The sequence below is a fragment of the Trachemys scripta genome, chromosome 4, assembly GCF_013100865.1.
Source record: "Trachemys scripta elegans isolate TJP31775 chromosome 4, CAS_Tse_1.0, whole genome shotgun sequence".
Lineage (NCBI taxonomy): Eukaryota > Metazoa > Chordata > Testudines > Emydidae > Trachemys > Trachemys scripta.
In genome coordinates this window covers 120,410,905-120,430,662 of record NC_048301.1, presented here as the reverse complement: position 1 = coordinate 120,430,662, position 19,758 = coordinate 120,410,905, and the positions used below count along the sequence as shown (strand labels likewise).

General features: G+C 46.4%; 2 protein-coding genes across 9 annotated transcripts in view; both read left to right on the top strand.

Annotated features, from left to right (window-relative positions):
- Positions 1-18,867, top strand: part of DENND2C (DENN domain containing 2C) — a 49,995-nt gene extending 31,128 nt beyond the window's left edge. For 7 of the 8 annotated variants that reach the window (XM_034767037.1, XM_034767031.1, XM_034767033.1 and 4 more), the window contains 14 exons: positions 1,792-1,888; positions 2,673-2,717; positions 4,222-4,409; positions 8,771-8,880; positions 9,474-9,543; positions 10,020-10,097; positions 10,975-11,115; positions 11,542-11,690; positions 12,267-12,444; positions 12,786-12,827; positions 15,098-15,203; positions 15,872-16,111; positions 16,245-16,331; positions 16,815-18,863. In XM_034767037.1, coding sequence (XP_034622928.1) covers positions 1,792-1,888; positions 2,673-2,717; positions 4,222-4,409; positions 8,771-8,880; positions 9,474-9,543; positions 10,020-10,097; positions 10,975-11,115; positions 11,542-11,690; positions 12,267-12,444; positions 12,786-12,827; positions 15,098-15,203; positions 15,872-16,111; positions 16,245-16,331; positions 16,815-16,846 — 1,563 coding nt within the window. In that variant the 3' untranslated portion in view covers positions 16,847-18,863. Of the gene's footprint in view, positions 1-1,791; positions 1,889-2,672; positions 2,718-4,221; positions 4,410-8,770; positions 8,881-9,473; positions 9,544-10,019; positions 10,098-10,974; positions 11,116-11,541; positions 11,691-12,266; positions 12,445-12,785; positions 12,828-15,097; positions 15,204-15,871; positions 16,112-16,244; positions 16,332-16,814 lie in introns of all 8 variants that reach the window. The other variant, XM_034767039.1, reaches the window with a different exon arrangement.
- Positions 18,868-19,434: 567 nt separating this feature from the next.
- Positions 19,435-19,758, top strand: part of BCAS2 (BCAS2 pre-mRNA processing factor) — a 17,132-nt gene continuing 16,808 nt past the window's right edge. The window contains exon 1 of the mRNA XM_034767030.1: positions 19,435-19,590. Within this exon, the coding sequence (XP_034622921.1) occupies positions 19,498-19,590 (93 nt within the window). The 5' untranslated portion in view covers positions 19,435-19,497. The remainder of the gene's footprint in view (positions 19,591-19,758) is intronic.

Here is a 19,758-nt window from a genome sequence, read left to right as displayed (position 1 = left end):
GAGAGACTCAGAAAAGGCAAGAAAAGAATTTCAGTCCAAAAAGGCCAATTCTTTCTCAAGCAATAAAAGAAACCTTGCTGCTTTGAGTGCTCCCAGCATCTCTCACTGGTGATTGAAATCTGCAAAATTAGGAGCAATAACAGAAAACCTCTAGGTGAGAGTAACAGAGGGAAGGAAGCCTTCAAGTGAAACAGCAGCTCCTCTGAAGGGTGGCTCTTTGCAGTCTCACTGCAGTAACAGAACGTGTCTGTCACTGCCCCAAAAAAACAGAAGCAGATCAGAAAACGAGGCAAGCCTGAAATTCGGCCTAATTCACTAAGATGGGGGATGAGGGTTTGAGCTGGAAAACAGGTTCCGTGGGTGACTATTTTTCTTTTTATGCTGTGTGTGTGGGGGGGGGGGGGGGAGAGACAGAAATAACTGGGCCCCACCCTACTACCTTTGCTGGGAGCATGTATGGATTCTTAACACTGGGCAAGAGAGAACTTGACCTCCCCACTGTGTTTAAAAAATAAATCACCCCACTCCTGAATCAGAAATACTAGCAGGCTCCAACGCATAGCAACAAGGAGCTCCCTCCAGTCCTGCCTGCGTCTTGGGGCACACAGTGCCTTAGGATGGCAGTGGAGATGCCTTTTAACACCTTCAGCGCCAGTGGTGCCCATTTCAGAAATTCTTGTGGGTTTGGTATTCGCAAAGGCTTTAAAAGCCAATCGAATCCACAGAAATCCAGCCGCTTCTGCCCTGCATGTTAGAATGCTGGTGCCTTTCTCTCTTCTATTGCTTAGCCCACGTACGGCAGTGGTAATGTTCAGGTTTCTTCTTCTTGTAGACTGGGCCCCTGTGGGGCAGACACAGCATTCTGTCCCCTCTGGGCATGCTAGAGTACAGACGTTCCCCGACTTGCGCAAGCATTCTGTTCCGGAACGCCTTGCGTAACTTGATTTTGCGTAAGTTGGAAACATATACCTGACAATTATGTGCCCCAAAAACCCCCCAAAACAAAAACACTATTTCTAGCTTATGGAACTTTTTCCGTAAGTGCGGATTTGTGTAAGTCGGGTTTGCGTAACCCGTGGGGCGTCTGTATAGAAAATACAAATGCTTGGGTTTTTATAACCGTTCAGCTAAGGAAATGCCTTGGGGCAGTTCCTGTGTCTGTTGTGGTGTTACACACATAGAAAGTTGAGGACTCTGTGTTTTAGAAAACATACTGGGGTCTCAAATTGTCAGTGCGTTCTGTACAATCAAGGAAACTAGGCCAAGCTACGTTGAGGAGCTCTGGCTGGGCTCAGAAAGGACTGGGGTACCTGCAGTTGCACAGAGTTCTGGATCCTTTGCAGAAGGCTTTCTGGAGGCAAATCCTATAGGATGCTGCTGCAAGTTCCTTTATGGTTGGTTTGTCTTGTTTGTAGCCTCAGACCTCCCTGTATCCTAGTCCCGGCTGCCTGTGCAGCCTGCTTGATAAGCCAAATATAAAGCAACTAGTCTGCTGCTAGAGCACAAGTGCTGCTTGTTTCCTTCCTTCTCCATGGTGCTCTGTATGTCTCTAACTGACTCTTATAGTAATTATTCCCAGTCCTGTTAGACCTGTAGAATGCCCAGTATCCAGGGAGTTGTGTTAACAGCATTGTGACCATATCTCTTTAGCAAGGGTTCTGCAAAGCCTTTACTGAATGTGGTTGCATCTGCTGAAGGTCTTCTATGTGCTTTGCAGCCTAGCTGCCACTTGCCACCGCCTCTCATGTGCATATGGCCTGTATTAACGATTGCTTTCTCTTTGGATTCCAGCTTGTGTTAAAAATACAGGAGATCTTTGAGTCTAAACGTGGGAAGAAGAGGGTGAAGTTACTCGCTTATACAGGGAAAGAAGCTCCACCAGCAAAAGGTCTGGAGACAGCCTGCACCATTCTCTTCATTACATAGCACACTTGTGACACCACAACGGACATGTCTAATTCACAACACGCCACAGTCCTGTCAGCACAATGTGGGGTTCATACTGCAGCTATTGCTCAGAGAATGAGCAAACTTTACCACAGCAGTTTGATTTTTCACAGGTGCTGAGCTCCTGCCTCTTGCACTGACTCCGGTGGGACTTGTTGGGTGTTCAGCACCTCTGCAAATCAAGCCCTGTACTTCTCTTTAATCCAAGTTTGAGAGTGTTCCATAGGGAAGATCCCTTTCTGTGTCTGAGTCTTCAGCGCTGGGGTAGCTCCATGCTGAGGTGTTAAAGCTATTTGTCGTGAGGTCACCTGTTGTTGCTCTCTCATGCTGATTTCAGGTGGCCCTCTGGGGAGAGACACTTGGGTTCCAAAGCTGCTTTGGTTTCCTAACAACTTTAAATAAAGAATACAAACTGTTTCCAGCCCCAGAGTGTTGCTAACTCACCTAGAGGGCTTAAATACCTACTCAGAATCTCCATTCCTGGTCAATATCTCCCTGGAAGTGGTGGATCTGACTTCATCTCTGATGTTCTTTGGGATTTAAATTATTACTAGCGAAGGGCTGCTTTTAATGAGACTCATGTAATGAACAAGATGGCTAACGAGCAGCCCTACATGGTGTAGACTTAAGGGAGGTCTCGGATGCGGCCGCTTCTGCAGCCATGGGTGTCACCCCCCCTTACCATGGCAACTATGATTTTATGGAAGCCTTGTTTCTTGTTTCAGGTGAAACCAGCGGGAATGAAAGTGAGACGGAGAATCTGCCGAAAAGTGAGTGAGTGAGTCACTGGGGCTGGTCCTATTGCCATAGCATAATTAATGCTGGCAGGGCTATATGGGATTAGCCACTCCTGAGGTTTTTGTGCCTCCTGTAGAAAATGTAGGAAGCTGCTACTCTTGTGTCAAACCAGCCTCTTGTGACAGTGAGATGAAAGGATCTGGAGGGGACTGAATCTGCATGTCGAGCCCCAGGTGCCAGGTCTCTCAGCCTCTTGGGCTGTGCCACTCACCCTGGGGTCACTCCCTCCTCTAAGTAAAATGCGTGTCTTGGAGTAACTCACCCCCGTGGATCGTCTCTGGTGCTCAGAACTGAGCACCGTACCCCTTTTCTTTGTTCACGTTTGCCATGCTGTGAAATGCCCTGTTTGGAAGGGAGTCAGCGAGAAGTAGATAGTTTGGTTCCTTGGCTTGACGTAAACACTGACAGGACAACCAGAACTACAGGCTCAGATGTAGGCGTTCAGTGCTGACTAATCTGCTCTAGTTGGCACAGAAGGGATCTGAGCTTCCACTTCCCAGAGTTGGGAAATGAAATAGTAAAAAAATTTGCCTGCAGCCCTGAACTTACTACAGATGAATCTGTCTAGCATGCCTGTTAATGTGATAGCTACGTGCTGGAAGTACCCAGTGACAAGGAACCAGTTGGATTGCTTTAAATGTTTTCTTCCTGTAGATGACGTACAAAAGCCCATAATTTGGGGATGATGGCAAAACTCCATCCCTCTGTGTTTTGGGGGGTGGGGGTGGTAGGCTGTCTTAAAATAGAGCAAATGAGTCACCGAGTGAGTCTGGCCGGATAGTACAAACCCACAGAGCATGTGTCACAGACCCTTTACAGCCCCCTGGCTATGCCAGCGTTTCCCAGGTGTCTTGTAGGGAGAGTCTGTGATGCTGCGCGGGACAGGCTGGATGGGGTGGAGGGGAGGTGATGGATTCTGCCTCAGTTAGGAATTCCCGTACTGCTAAAGTTGCCACTCTTATGATGTAATTGCCTGAAGTGTGGCAGCATTATGGAGATTACACCCCCACCCACCCACACACACGCCCCATTGACAGAAGGAGGCCCCTTCTCACCGTCTTCCCCATCAGCAGCCTTGTTAGCACTCAGACATATGAATTCCTCTGTGCTGCTAGAGGTTAGGGGGGAGTCTCTGGGACGTGACAAAAAGCGAGCCTATAGAGAAGTTGAAGGTGTTGGGCTTCTGATAAAATCCACCAGGCAAAGGAGCTGGGGACATTACTGGGTGCTTTGTGCTTGTGGGAGCTGAGCTGCGGTGTCCTGCTCTGGGAAGGAGGCACTAGGCTCAGTGTTGGCACCTGACATCCATTCCAGCTCTGCCACTCACCTGCCGTGTGACCTTGGGCAAGTCCCTTCACCTCTTCACTTGTGAAATGCAAATAATGAGACTTCCCCTTGTTTAAACACTTTGAGAGCCTCAGATGATCACTGTTACAGCCCCAGCCTCCTGTCACTGAATTGGTCCTTATCTCTCAGGTCATCACAAACGCCTGCTGCAAGTACAGTTGACCTCCAAGAGGAACCCGCACTATCAGACCCTGGAGCGGGATCTGATTGAATTCCAGGAGCAGCAGCTGTTTGAGCTTTTTGTGGTGGTGTCCCTGCAGAAGAAGCAGTCGGAGACGGCGTATACCCCACAGGTCATACAGCAGTTCCCCAGCAAGGTGGGTGCCGCGCAGATGCCCAGTCCCATCAGCTTCACTTTATCTGCTGAATTATTTTTCCCTCCCAGCATTTCCCTCCTCCCTGGCTCTGTGCAGATGAGCAGAGCCAGGATGTCCAGTAGTTAGGGTTCTAACCACCTGGGTTCAACTTCTGGCTCTGCCACAGACACTCTGAGTAAGTCTCTCATTTTCCCGGTGACAGCACTTCCCTACCTCACAGGGGTGTTGGGAGGAAAACACAGTAAAGACTGGGATGCTTGGGGCACTATATTAATGGGACAGTAAACAGATACATTTCTCCTGCAAAGGGTGAATTTCTTCATCATTTATATGACCAGAAGGGACCATTGTGATCATCTGGTCTGACCTCCTGTGTAACACAGGCCCCAGGCCTTCCCTGAATTAACTCCTGTTTGAACTAGGGCACATCTCTTTAAAATAAATAAATAAATAAATAATAAAAAAATCCAATTTTAATTTAAAAATTCCAGAGATGAGAATCCACTACCACAACCCTTGGTAAATTGTTCCAATGGTTAATTACTCTCATGGTTAAAATTTTGCACCTAATTTCAAGTCTGAATTTGTCTAGCTTCAAATTGAGGCCATTGGATCTTGTTATACCTTTGTCTGTTAGCCCTCTACTATTGAATTTGTTACCCGGATAGATACTTGCAGACTGAACAAGTCATGTAACCTCTTTGTTAAGCTCAGTAGGTTGAGGTCCTTGACTCTTTCATTATATGGCATACTTTCCAATCTTTTAATCATTCTCGTGGCTCTTCTCCGAACCTTCTCCAATTGATCAACATCCTCCTTGAGCTGTGGGCACCAGAACTGGACACAGTATTCCAGCAGCGGTCACACCAGTGCCAAATACAGAGGTAAAATAACCTCTCTAGATTTCTATTCAAGATTTTCCTGTTTTTTTTTTTTTTTTTACATCCAAGAATCCTATTAGCCCTTTTGGCCATGCTGTCGCACTGAGAGCTCATGTTCAGCTGATTATTCACCATAACCCCCAAGTCCTTTTCACAATGCGCAGCCAGCCTGTGCTGCTTCCCAGGAGAGAGTCCCCGTCTGTAAGTATGGCCTGCCTTCTTTGTTCCCAGAGGTATGACTTGACATTTGGCCATATTAAAATGCATATGACTTCAAGATTTTCATGGGGAAAACGTCCTCTCCTGTGACACTTGCCCTGCTACGCACAGAGGGAGTGGCACCACCAGTCCTTGATTCTTACTGACCCTGCAGTGTTTGAACCCGTTGTTTGCTCTGGAGCCTCTCGGAAAGTGAGGAGTTTTTTCTCTTCTCTCTGGTCTCCTGAAGGGTGCTGGTAGAAAGTGATCTAAATGCTGGTCTGAAGAGACCGTTTTACTCCAGTTGTTAACCTTGCTGCTTTAAATCCTGTACATGCAGGCAGCCGTTCCTTCCCCCTTTTGAGTGTGGTGCTAGAGCCAGGAGAACAGCAGGGTCCAGCATGTAGTGAGACCGTGTGTCACTTGGAGCAGTTATTAAACCTGTTCTGGCTTTCACATGAGAAGGGGTAGAGCTGCTGTGCAGAGCCCTAAAGTGCCCAGGCAGCAGTTAACTTGGGCCTGTCCTCTGCTGCACTATAAACAGTAATTTACCAAGTTCCTTTTGTAATAGGGATACAGCTGGGTTTGTGTTGTGGCAGGCTGTATTCTGCTTCCCAGCACATGGCTTGAGACGCATTTCCACAGAGTGCTCGGATACTAATGCAGTGTGCTGGATGTGTCAGAAACCCACAAAGAACCTAGTGTTAGTGGGACAGTCACCCCTAGAATCTGGTATTGTGGGTGGGATTGGCAGGGAGTAGAAGCACATGGTAAAACTCTTTTGCAATTGCTTAGTGCTGAGAGAATCAAGCCCAGGAGGGGGTTGGGTTTCCTCTGAAGTCATTTGAACTGAAAAGGTTGCTGCTGAGCCCTTTTATGAAATGAGAACTGCTCTCCCCACTCCATGATGGCAGGGCTGGAAGAGATTATTTGTTTTTACTTCTTGTGGAAGGTGCTCAGATACCAGTGACAGGGACCTTCTCAAAGCCTGGCCAGACAATAACATCTGAAAACTCCATTCCGTGTAGGACCGTGGAGCAAACTACAATTCACCTCCCTATAGATCTCACATTTATCACTCTTCTCACTCCTTGCAGTTCTGGTCACACCAGGGCTAGTGTGAGGGATCTCTGAGGCTGCCCTTTGCTATGCATTTGGGTCTGAACATGCAGAATGAAAGCCTTGCTGTAGTCGATGAGTTTGCTTATGGCTCAGTAGCTGGCATAGTTGGTCTCGGTTTTGTTCAGTTTGCTTTATGCGGCTTTTCATCTTGATATTTGGGGAAAAAGAGAACGAAACCCCATGGAATCTAGTCACTGTTTCCTATGCGGCGTGAGTCAACACATCCCTCCTTGTCTGTGTATCAAGAGCAGCCAGGATGAGGTCAGTCCAGCTTTGGCTCTACAGTTGCATTTCCTCTCCTCTCCTGTGGGCTGCCTCAGCAGTGCACCACAAGATACTGTGGATTTTCAAAGTTTCCAGAAAAGAAGTCTCCTTGGTTCTTGCAAAAAGAAAAAAAAGTTATTGTTGGGAATTAGCGTGCCCTTTCTGTAGGGGGTGCAGTCATTCCTCCATTATGGGAGAGTAACTGGGGCTGCAAGGGAACCTACTGCGTCCAGAGCTCCAAGTGTTTGACATGCCGTTGAGAGGATATTGGTTAAACGGACTCGGTGACTCACAAAACACGGAAAGGAACACTGCCAGTCCCAGAGATCAGTCTGTTCAACAGGGTGAAAATGAGCGGCGCTGATAAACTCCCAATATTGAAAGGCAGTGAAAATGTGGTTTGAGTGAGTTCTTCCTCCCTGTGACCATCAGAGCCTTTGGGGAGGGGCAGAGCATCTTCCTTCCCTACTGCACCTCCTCAGTGGATCAATTCCAGTCTGCACCACATGGCTGTTGGCCTGGTTTTATAATGATACTGACAAAACTAATGATTTTCTCAATGTCTGTTTACTCTTTGCCTGATTTAGAATATTTTGTTGAATGTAACCAGATTTACACAGGAGGGTCTTTCATGCTGGGATTCATGAGGAAATATCATACCAGTAATTAGGGAGCACTGATTATACCTTGGGTGCTGTGATTACAGATGAGTCTTGACTCTAAAAATAGCATTGCTCCCAAGTAATCTGCCTGTCCCCCTCTTCCATGGGCTGTCTGGGGCCAGCAAAACTCCTGTGCAACGGGCATCCTTTGGAGGCCAGCCATGTTACCTTTCTAACCTGTCTCATCTTGTGACACTTGAAGTGATGTTGAAGTTCCAATTGAACTATGTAGTGATTGAAAGCGTGACTCCCAAATATGACTTGCATTCCTTGGAAAAGACCATATGGTTTTCTGTCTCTGATGTTTCCCATAAATGGTTGAATCCCTTACTCCAAATGCAGCTGAGGCAGTGGTCCCACAGGGAAGCACTAAATGAATCCCACTCTGTCCTTCCTGAGCAGTTCTCAAGGTGGAGGTGCTCCTGTTCTCTCTGAGGGACTTTGACTCTGGCTGAATGGAGGTAACTGCAGTACCTGATGTCAAAGAATTTGGGCCCTTCTCATCTCTTAACGATGCACGAAACCTTGCTCCCTTCCCTCCCTTTGTAACAGACCATAGAAGGGATGTACTCTCCTTACTGTGCAAGCTGGGATCTCCGCCTATTACAGACACACAAGTGTAACCTTGAGAAGATATTTCTGTCGTGTTAGTGAGGTTTTTACCCACGAAAGCTTATGCGCAAAGAAATCTGTTAGTCTTTAAGGTGCCACCAGACTCCTTGTTGTTGTTTTTTCTCAAGAGGACTGAATGGGACAGTCTCACCCTGCAGTGATCACTAGGGGGAGCTCTCCCAGCTTTATTATATTATAAGCTGGGAAATGCCGGTAAGCTATATCCTCAGCTAAACCTATTCGGCACAGGATGTAGCAAAAAGTCTGTTCCGTTTGAAACGTGGGACCAGGAATTAGCTTTTCTCTTTGGGGAGCTGAGCATCAGCACTGTTTAATGATACAGAAGTGTGTACCAGACCAGAAAGAGACCTGGGCTGAATCTGTTGTCAAGGCTGAACCGGGGCTCTGTGCTTTGAGCTGCATGGAGCGGTATAAGAAGCTGGGAATTTGGTGTAGCCAGAGTATATTCTCCTGCAGTCCCTACATCAGGCTTTTGGGGGTTGATGCACACAAGCCCCTGCTGCAGGGTGGAGACAATGCCTATTACAGTGAATGCTGCCGCCATTGTTCTGTGATCCTGAGAGAGCTGCCCTGTATAACACCCATGTGTCATCTTTCCCAGCCCGAGCATCCCTTCAGGCAGTCAAAGGATACCGAGGAGAGGCTAAAGGTCATCCCCAAGTTCTGCTTTCCAGATCCCAAAGCCTGGCTTCCAACATCAGAGCTCAAAAGGTAAAGGCTTGTGTTGTGAATAGATACTGGTTTCTGGGTTCCCACTGAAGTAACTGAGCGAGACGTGGTGCCAGTGCTGGGTGTGTAGGCATCTGCCAGCCACTCTGGCAAAGCCCAGGTGGCTGTAGCTGAATCAGGATGAAATGGAAGAGAGAGGCCAAGGGAAGGAGAACTTGCTGGAGGTTTTGATCCCATAATCTAGAATATTAGGGGAGGATGAGGTGCAATGGTGGTCCCCTCCACCCCATGCAGAGTCTGCAGCACTGTCTCGGGGTTAGTTCCTGCCCGCATTGGCTGCTGCTATTGGTGCTCGGCAGAGTGGAGGAGCTTGGAGATGGCATCCTGATGAGGAATCTTCTGCAGCCTACAGGCATCCCGTCCCCCTATGTGTGGGAGGGAAGGAATCCGAAGCCAGGGAGCAGCTCTCTAGGTCTCCCACATTGAGATCAAAGGGCTGCAGATGGGGTGTGGGGTGTTGCACTTGTTCCACATTACATCAGCCCCCGACTGACCTGCTCCCCTGTGGGTCCCCCTCCTCCACCGTCAGTGAATTGCATGGTGAGTCTGACTCTGACTGTTCTTGGGCTCCCCAGTGAAACCTTTTCCTTCGTGCTGACAGGCGAGGATGGCAGCCGCTGGTTCGGTTACTGCAAGAAGCTCTTGGTAAGCCGCTGTTTGTGAGACATGCTGCCATAGAGAGGGTCCACACTGATGGGGGGTGGATGGTTTTGCGGTCCAGCTAGGACCTAGATCAGCAGCAGCTTGTTGGCTAGGTGTGAGCTGCATTGCTCTTAATGCCGGTTCTGGGGTTACCAGCCCTTTGACAGAGGGTAGAGCAGCAGTGCAGAGGGAAGGTGTGTGGTGTTGTCCGTACCCCATGGCACACAATGCCTAGAATGAAAAGTGTGTGTGTGTGTGTGTGCACGCAAGAGCCAGTTCTTGGGACTCCTTACTCCCTTTGAGTTTCTAATTGAGTGCAGAGGGATTTGTAGCGAAAAGCACTCGGTGTGAAATCCAGTCACATGGGCTGAATACGTTGGGAGGCTTCAATATCACTCAAGCGCTGGCATGGGCATTCGCTGCCTTGCTTCCCTTGCTCTGCTCCAGGTGTAACTCTCTGCATTCCCCTTGCCTTGTAGCCAGAAGGGAAAGGGAAGCGGCTCCCAGAGGTGTACTGCATGGTGAGCCGCCTCGGCTGTTTCAACCTCTTCTCCAAGGTGAGTGAGCAGCCTACCCCACGCGCTACAACCTGACGCATCGGAGTCAGAGATGTGCCTCTCAAAATGCCTTTCTGATAGCTTGAGAGCTCCAGGAAATAGCTGAGCTGTTGCAGTACAGCTTCTAATAGCACTGCTGCATCTGACAATAGTAACCTTGACCCAGGGCAGGTTGGTTCCCTGCTTGCTGCATGTTATCTAGTGCTTTGTCTAGCCCAGTTTAAATGACTCTAGCACTTGGGAGACCATTCCACAGCCAAATCCACTTCAATCTCAGGAAAAGGTTCCTAATGCCAAGCCTTAGTGTCTTTTCTCTTCATGTCATCTCCTCATTCCTACTTACATGCCCATGGGGTGTGCAAATATCAGTTAGCTGCCATGTCAGTGATTCTATTCTGACTGGTTTCACAGCTCTGTAACTAAATATCTGACCACTATATGCTTGTCTGGGAGGAATCTGATATTCTGAAGAGGGGTAAAAGGGATGTCTCAAAACTGAAGTCAGTGGGAGCTGAAGGTACTTGACACTGCTGGAAATCAGCCCATTCAATTCCAACAGCAGTTTTATTCCTGAAGTGGGCATGTCCCTCCTATGATGGGAGTTCTCGGCAATGTAATGAGATTTATTGACCATGCTGGGGCCCACAGAGCCAGTTCCTTGCTTCCATTCATGGTATCACCAGCTGATTTTTAACCTTGTCCACTCTATTTGCCTTTTGGTGTCCCTATGTGACACATCTGTGCAGGAGCCCTCCCCAAGGTGCGAGTCAAGGTGTAAATCTGGATTAGAGCCCTGATTATTGGAGCTGCAGTTTGTGGTCATGCATCTAGGGATATATTTCACCTCTAGTCCTCATCAGAGGTTGTTTTCCTGCAGATTCTGGATGAGGTAGAGAAGAGGCGAGAGATGTCCCCAGCCTTGGTGTACCCATTCATGCGCAGTGTCATGGAGGCCCCTTTCCCTGCTCCCGGACGCACAATCACTGTGAAGAGCTTCCTGCCAGGAGCAGGAAATGAGGTAACTGTGGAACCAGGACTTGGCTGCAGATCTGGGTTGCTGTCTGTATAAGGTGACCGTGTGTGCCTGGTGTAGTGGTGCTTGACCAGTTCGCTGTTGTTTTGTGCAGTGCTGGCTGTAGATTTCTCAAAGTGAGGATTGTTTCTTAATCTCCACACAAGTCATTGGAGACGCCTATGCTGCCAAGAATGTTAAACTACAATAGAAATGACTCTTGAGACTTTTATAGAGAAGGGGTGAGCTCAGTACCTTGCATCACTCTCCAAGGGTGAGACGGAGCATAGGACACTTAAGAGCTTTGCATCCCACTTTTTGTAGAGCATCCATTGTTTCGTTTTCAGACACATTTCCAAATTCCCAGGTCTGTCTCTACATTGCAGTCTCGCTGGGCATCTCTGACTCCTTGCATCTCTGCTCTGTTTTCAGGTAATTGAACTCTGCCGTCCATTGGACTCCCGGCTGGAACACGTGGATTTCGAGCGCTTGTTTAAGTGCCTTAGCATCTACCACCTGATCCAGGTGTGTGCCTCTCTCCTGCTGGAAAGGAGGGTGATCTTTGTTGCGGACAATCTGAGGTGAGAAATGAGTCACACATCTTGCTTTAAGAAGGTCAGTGTTTCCTTCTGCTTCTGTGCCCTTTTTCCTGAACAAATTAATGTTTTATATTTCTTTGAAACAGTTGCCTTTTAAGAGCTTCCTGGGGTCCTGTGTGTGCTAAGAGCTTAAGAGTGCACAAGTTGCCCAAGGCTCTAGGCATGTGGATGTAGGATCTTCAGGCTGCCCTGGGCCCCATGGACAGTTTTAATTCTGCACGTGAAAATTTAACCTGAGTTTTAACTGCAAACATGTTAAAAGCTAGATCAGAAGCTGAGTCTAAATGGTGCACTTCAAAAGGAGACATGAGAGCATTTAGCATGTGACCTAACAAGACTGACTTTGTCAGCTGTGTGCTGCTGCTGTTCCCAGCTCCCTTTGAAGATCAGGATGTGAATAAGTGACAGTGTAAATGGAGACCGTAGGCTCCTTCTCAGTTCTGGTGTGAATGAATTAAGTTTTCCCTGAGTACTGGGCACTTGTCACTTAACTCTGTAGCTGGGATCTGACCATTAAATGTGCTGACAATTCATTAGGTGGTTTTTCTCTCCCTCTAGCACCTTGTCTAAATGTGGCCATGCTGTGGTAGCAACACTTTACCCCTTCACCTGGCAACACACCTACATTCCTGTTCTACCAGCATCCATGATTGATATTGTCTGCTCTCCAACCCCATTCCTTATTGGCATTCTTTCTTGCTCCTTACCGCAGCTGCAGGACCTGCCCATAGAAGAGGTGAGACTTGGGGATGTTACAGAGGGAATGCAAGGAGTAGTTCAGATGCTGCTGGCCTGCCAACCATGTGGGAGGAATTCTGTGGATTGTTTTATTTTGCAAACGTACTAAATTCTCCCTAATATGATGCACACAGAATCTGTCGGTGACTTGCCAGCCACTTATCGATGTTCCACAGGCTTTTATTTTCTAAATTCCTTATTTTCACTGATTTGAAAGGCTGGATACGTTTGTGTAAAATGTGTGGCTTACGTGGTGCTGTGACTGGTGCTTTTCTCTCTATAGCTGCATAGTTCAGCTAGGCATAATAATGATTAATGTGTCTGCTCCTCTTTCCCTAGGTACTGATTGTTGATCTTTGTGCTGACAGCTTTCTGCAACAGGTGAGTGAAATAACCTTTCTGATGGCTGCCCAGCATGTAGGGCAAAGAGTCACTCCATAGGGCATCACAGGATAAATATGTGCAAGAAACCCAACCAAGTACCAGCCCAAACAGACCTAGATCTGCAGGGCTCAAAGGATAGGACAAAGTGGTGCCTTCCTTCTGATTCTCTGTTAGAGGGAGATGGTACTGGCCTGCAAGTTCCAGAGTTTGCATGGCATACATGACCCTCAATCAAGGTACTACTTACTTGGCTTATGCTTAGGACTGGCCCAGATATCTGTAAGTGCTTTCTCGGTGGAGTAAGAACACTAGGCTTCCGTGTTGCTTTGATCTCACTCTGGCCTTCTGTTCAAGGTAAGGCAGCTCAGATTCTGATGTGGAATGAGATGGTCGGGCATTGTAAGGTTGGAAACTGAGGCACGAGTCCACTCAATTTAGGCTTAATCAGTTTTTCCCTTTATAAATTTTCAAACACAATATTGTCAGTTCTAATTTTTTATCATATATATGTATAAAAAACAGTCAACAGAAAAGACGGAACAGGTAGGAGCCCATGTTACCGATTTCCAGGGTACCAGGAAGCTCTTATACACTTCATGATGGTCATCTCAATTTCTGGACTGGTGTTCTCCAGCTTGAGCCTTCATTCACTTGGTTTCTTATATCTTTACACATTACGTTTTCATTGGCTTTCCTTCAATCAACACTATTTAACATTCTATATAGCCAGTTATACATTTACCCAAACTTTCATAATTTTTTTTGTTTTCCATTCTGTTATAAATCATTAACAGTACATCAGCATTAAACTAACAAATTGTAACCCTTTATTTTCTACCATTCAGCAATTTTCTTCATAGTTTAATATTACAATTAAGTATATATGAATCATCCTAAATTATTCATTAACATAACCTTTACTTTTTACTTGAGTAGGAAAGTTATGGGGAACAACATGATCTTAATATCAGCATATTATCTTTTTTCCAAGCATGAGTTTTCAGGGGACTTTTTGCTCATAGTTTAGCATCACACTTTTAAGTCATTAAAAAGCCTTGTCAGTAATTTTGCCAGTTGCATTTTGAGGTGCTTTATTCCGTTTAGGGCCTAGAGATATTTGTTTCCCAACGGCACAGTTTTCCTGCCTGTGTTTTGGCCTCCCTTCTATTCTGGGCATTTGTTCTCCACAAGGTTTCTATCCTTGTTGTCTAGTCAGTTAGTTTCCTAGATTTGGTTTTTTTTGAAAAAACACCACTGCTCACTTGATTTTATGCTAGTCTCAAATATTCTCTATTGTTTGAAAAATGCTTTGAGATCCTCAAATGAGTGTTGCTGTATATACATAGTAGAGTATTTTTTAGCGTGTGTGTAACAATTCCCTAGGTAGAAATAAAGCTTTATGATTTGGGACTAGTGGTCATAGTGCATTCTCTCAGCTGTTTGTTAATTTTAGAATGCTGGATGATTTAATATTCCACTTGATTATAGTTCCTTTTCAAATAATATCACTTCACTAGCACTTCACACTTTAGTGCCATACAAATTTGGCTAAGCATTTTGACACCCCAGGAGGCAACTCTGTATTATCCCCAAAAGAAGGGGAAACTGAGGCAGAGAGGTTTAAGTAACTTTCCTGATCTCAGTTATACTTGGTTCACAGGACAATATTGCCCATTTTTTCTTTGACTTAGTCTTATAAAGTCCTACAGAGACTATAAATGTCCTTGCGAAAGCAATTCCATTTCCATTGTGGTACTGATATGATCTTACTGCCTTTTTTCCCCGTTGAGAATTCTCTCTTTGACTCACTGTTCTACTTTGCATTGCAGCCAGCACATGGATTCTGATAGACACAGGTATTAAAGGATCAGTGCCTCACCAAGACTGACCTTTTAATTTGCTCTTTCTCCACAATAAATTTTGTTTGGTGTTTTATCATGGGCATGTTCAGAGTTTGGATCTGCATACTGGGTGTGTCAGACGTGAAAGTCTCGTTTTGTATCGAGTATCTGTAATATGGGAATTTGAATTTAGCTGCTTTAAGAATCTGGTTTAAATTTTTATATTTGCTTGTCATGTTTTCATTTCTGTGGCCACAAGGCACACATTCTATGCTGTCAATACATGTGGACACCATTCCATAGAGTAACTCCGATATGATCACTTAAACTAGCATGTCACCAGCATCCCTTTCTCTGTTCGACGTGGACAGTCTGTCTTGATGTGAGATGTAATACATGTGCCATAAGAGCCATCTCTTTGTTTAGGTATCAGACGAGGATGAGATCCTACCTCATAAACTCCAGGCCGCGCTTGTACAGGTTTTGGAGGAACGAAATGAAATTTTGTCCCAGGAGCAGATTTATGCACAAGGTGATTGTATCAGTGTTTGCACTATATGGAAGCTTGAAAGATTTTCTCTGGCCGAGATGAGAAAACATGCAAATTCAAGATAAATGGTGGAAAGTGGCTGGGGCCACATGCTAACAAGTTATTTCCATGTGATCTCACTGAGAGAAGCTTTTCTATTTGGGTGGATTATAAAAAGGCAGAATGAGAAATGCAGTGCCCTAGATTTGCCTGATCCACGTGAGAGAGCGCCTGTTCTCTTGGTAGTATTTTTGAGTTTGTGTAATCCTTATACTCAAGGCACATCAATAGGGTCCTCTTCATTAAACAGAGATGAGAGAGTTTCTGTACTTCAGACTGTAGTCTGACACCATTATGTGCAGAATCAGAGTTTTATACAGTAGCTTTTAAACTTGCTTATCTCAAAAGTGTTTTGCAAAGCAGTGAATCATTCCAGGCAAGTTCATCAGCAGGTCTGTACTAAGCAATCACTCAAATTAAGATCTGATACCAATTTGTGTGTCTGGTGCAATTCCTATATGTTACCCCCATCACAATGGTGGTGACCCATCTAGCCCTATTCAGCCAGAAGGATGGCTGTTACTCGGCTGGGCTTTTAGGAGGAGTGTAGGAGATATTCTCCCAGGAGACTGCTGCAGTGTGAAATAATGACTTTTGTGTCCTCTTGGTAGGTGATGTAACTCTGAACTCCCTGGTCTCTGAGGCCTTTGTACAGTTCTTTGTGGAGATTGTAGGACATTACTCCTTGCACATGAATGTCACAGAGAAAGGAGAGCGGGTGTTCCAGCGAGAGCCATTTCGAAAGTCCCACACGTCCCGCAATGTGCGCCATTTCCTGGACCTGTTCATGGAAACACAGATGTTTGCAGGATTCATACAGGATCGGGAACTCCGTAAGAGTGGGGTCAAAGGTGAGACCTGCAAAAGTTTGTGCCTGCAAGATGGGGCTCGAATAGATTATGCTTTTTGTTATCAGTGGTGTGGCTTGTTCCATTTCTTTGCACATTGCATCTCAAGTGGCTAAATGATGTTTTTCTTCCCTAGGCCTGTTTGAGGTCCGTGCCTTGGAGTATTTGGAGACCATTCCGGAGACTGAACCAAGCGGGATGAACAAAATTCTTCGCAGTCTGGGTAAATGTTTTTGGTTTTGTTGTTGGCCAGGTCAGTTGAGACTGCATATAAAGGTATCCACTGAGCAGGTAGAATGTGGCCAAAAGGGGAGCACATTTTCTACCTTGCATAGTCTTTTACTTTTCTCGGGTGCTGCTAATTCCCCAGAATACTCAAAATGAGCTGTAATTAATTTCTTTACAAATCTATCCCCTGCCAGTGCCACTTGGTACTTCTCAACATGCATGTTGAGAAAACTTTGGCTAAAATGAATGGTGTTAGCCCCATACCTGAAGACATAAAACAGAGCCAGATGAAGCATTTGGGAACAATCCTGCATTGGCTGAGAATTAACTAAAGAGCCTTAAGTCATTTCCATCTCAGACTGTGATTCTGTTGGCCAAGATGGTTTACATGGCTTTGAAACTTAAGACATTCTGTTTAATTAATTTCTGATTCTGGAGCCTTTTCAGATTCTAATTTGTCTTGTCCTTTTCTCTGTAGGAAGTAAAATGAAATTTCTTCAAAGGAAGTGAAAACACGGGTGCTGAAACACTGATGAAGAGGGATGTAGTCATCACTGGGACACAAAGGAGTTTTGCATACAAATGCTGCCGCCTTGTCCAAATTGTGTGTCAGATGTACTTACTGAGATGCAGCTCAGTCCATGGAAAGCTCAACTACGGGGAGAAAATAGAAACAAAAAGAGTACAATCCATCAACTTCCTATGCCTGGTTTCACTGGAGTGTTGTGGAGGCAACTGGAAATGGATGCAGCTGGAGAACTTGATGCTGGATACGCTAATCACCTCATCCCCACTGATGGGGAATTTTAAAGGGGAGCTTTTTCTCTTTGTGAAGCTTCAGACTCCATATTTTTGCTGCTTGGCCTGCTGAGCCATTCTTTAGGAAAAGTTTTTTGTTTGGTTAAAACCAATTCTGCATTTAAGGACTGAATGTAATCATGAGACAGGGCTGTTGGTCATGCTGGGTCCAGGGAATGGGCTGTGCAAATACTGGCGCACACAGCGGGTTCACAGGGCTGCCTCAGGAGCTGGAAAGATTGCTCTGGCTGCTGTTCAGTTCCCTTTTGCCGTCTTTCCTTCGAGCGCACTGCCCTATGCATGGTGTATGGTTTTGATCGCACCTAGCCATATTCTTTGTTGGTTGGTCTGAACTCAGAAATAGCTTCTCATTCAATGTCATTTGTACTTCCTAGCTGTTTATCACAAAGCTTTACATTTTTGAAAACCAAGTGAAAATGTCAGCTTATTTTCTGCTGATTTGTCCTATATTCTGATTTCATACTGCCCAGTGCTCCTCACCCTGCACACAGACACATGGAATATGCTTGTCCTTTACCTTATTACATATACTTAACTGCTATAAGTTTGGTCTGGGTGACTTCCACAAAACGGAACTGCAATTTTTTGTGATAAAATGGCATCTCTGCATAGGGAGTCCTATTAGTTCTTTAAATGTTGGCATTAAAATCAACTGTCTAATGTTGAATTGGTGCAGATGACAGGAAAGTAGCTCAAGGATGCAGATGCTGAGCCAGATCTTTTAAAAAAGGATTTTAAAAACCACTCCTTTCTTCCTCTAACCTTTCTCTCTAGCTGCTTTGTTCCTTTATAATGGAATTAAAAAGTTGGACAAATAAGATTTCTTCCCTTCCTCACCCTCTCAAAACACAGCTATCTTCGTTCTCTGCTGTTGAGAAATGTGGATTCCTCAGCATCTGTTGTGGGGGAAGAATAGATACAGTAGGTGGTAGTAATTCAGTCCCATGATGGTTTGAACAGTTTACAGTAGCTACCTGGGTTTTTTATATATTTATGCCAGTTATTTATACAAAGTAATTAATGCTGTTGCCCTATTATGTTTAACCAATTAATCAAACCATTCTCTGGGTCTTTGTGGGCCACTGCCTGCAGCTTGAGGCTGGTTTCTGATGGAGTTCTGTCCTATAAAGAGATGTTTACATGTAACTGAAACAGACTGACTGAATGCTGAGTGTGTGTAATATACAGTGACTCCAAGAGTGAAGGGAAAAGTCTTCTCTGGTGCGTCAACTTAAGGGCTATGAGAAAGTACTAGCGCTGGGTGGAGGAGTTGGCATATGGAATTCATGAACTAGTTTGACACAGCCACCTAGCAGTGATCAATTCCTGATACAGGATTATAAACAGAACAAGCTCATCTTCCTCAGAAGTTTTGTCTACATCTGAAAACAGCTGCCCTAGAAGCTGGCTGTAGGCTAGAGCCTTTCTTTTTCTCCTCAACAAGAAGCCAGGACGTGAGATAAGTTAGTAGTGTGCATGGCTGAATAGTAGCGGTCCCTATAAAGCCTGGTAGTGGAGTTCACAGCTGCAGCAGAGGCTTCAAGCATCTCCTATGCCTGGCTGCTATTTGTTTTGACAAGAAACTTTAGATGTGTTAACTCACTTTTTTCCATTTCTGTTTTAAAGAAAACCAAAAGATTTAATCTGTCAAAACTAGTTATTGGAAAAGCTATTTTTTTTAATTACATCTAAGCCACTAAGTGTTCAGTTCCAAAATGTGACAATACTTAAAACTTCTTAAAACAAGGGCCTGTGGGGCCCATGTGGACTTGTTACTGTGGCCTTTTGGGTAAGGGTGAGCCCAGGGTAAGCTCATCATGCAGAAGCTATAGCAGGGAGGTTGGTTCTAAATGGAGGCTACAGCCACCTGCATCTTGTCAGTCATCCTGCCTCACCCTCAGGCCAGTGGGACGGGGGTGGGTAAAGCGAGGGTGGTGGCTGCACCCAGGGACCCATGTCCCTTCAGGGACCCATGTCCCTTTCCGCACAGCTGTCTAGGGTGGCTAAAGCCCTCAGGGTGGGGCCTGCGGAGCTCCCTCAGCTGTCCGCAGCCCCTCGCTGAGGGAGGGCCGGGAACGGCCCCTGCATGGGCCGGGCGGGGGCAGCAACGCTCCCCAGCGCCCCGAGGGCGGCTCTTCAATTCCCGGCCTCTGACAAGCCACCACGTGCGAGGGGCGTGGGCACGCGGGAAGTGGCGGGATGAGGCGCTCCAGGTTGCGCGTGCGCGTTGGGCAGCTACGGAGCGCGTGTCCCTGCGCCTGCGCGCCGAGGGCAAGGGGCTGGCGCAGGCGCGCCGAGGGTAGTGGCGTGGGGGCACGGCGGAGCGCGCGGTCATTGCTGCCATGTCGGGTCCGGGGCTGGTGGCCGGGGAGGTGGCGGTGGATGCGCTGCCCTACTTCGACCAGGGCTACGAGGCGCCAGGCGTACGCGAGGCGGTGAGTGCTGGGCCCCGCCCCCTGGGGTGCACTGCCGGTGTCGTAGGTGTACGGGGTGCGGGGGGGTACGTACGTGTGTGTGTGTGTGTGTGTGTGTGTGTGTGTGTACCGGGGGAGGGGAGGGAGGATGATGATGATGTGTGTACGGGGGAGCGGTACCTGGGGGGG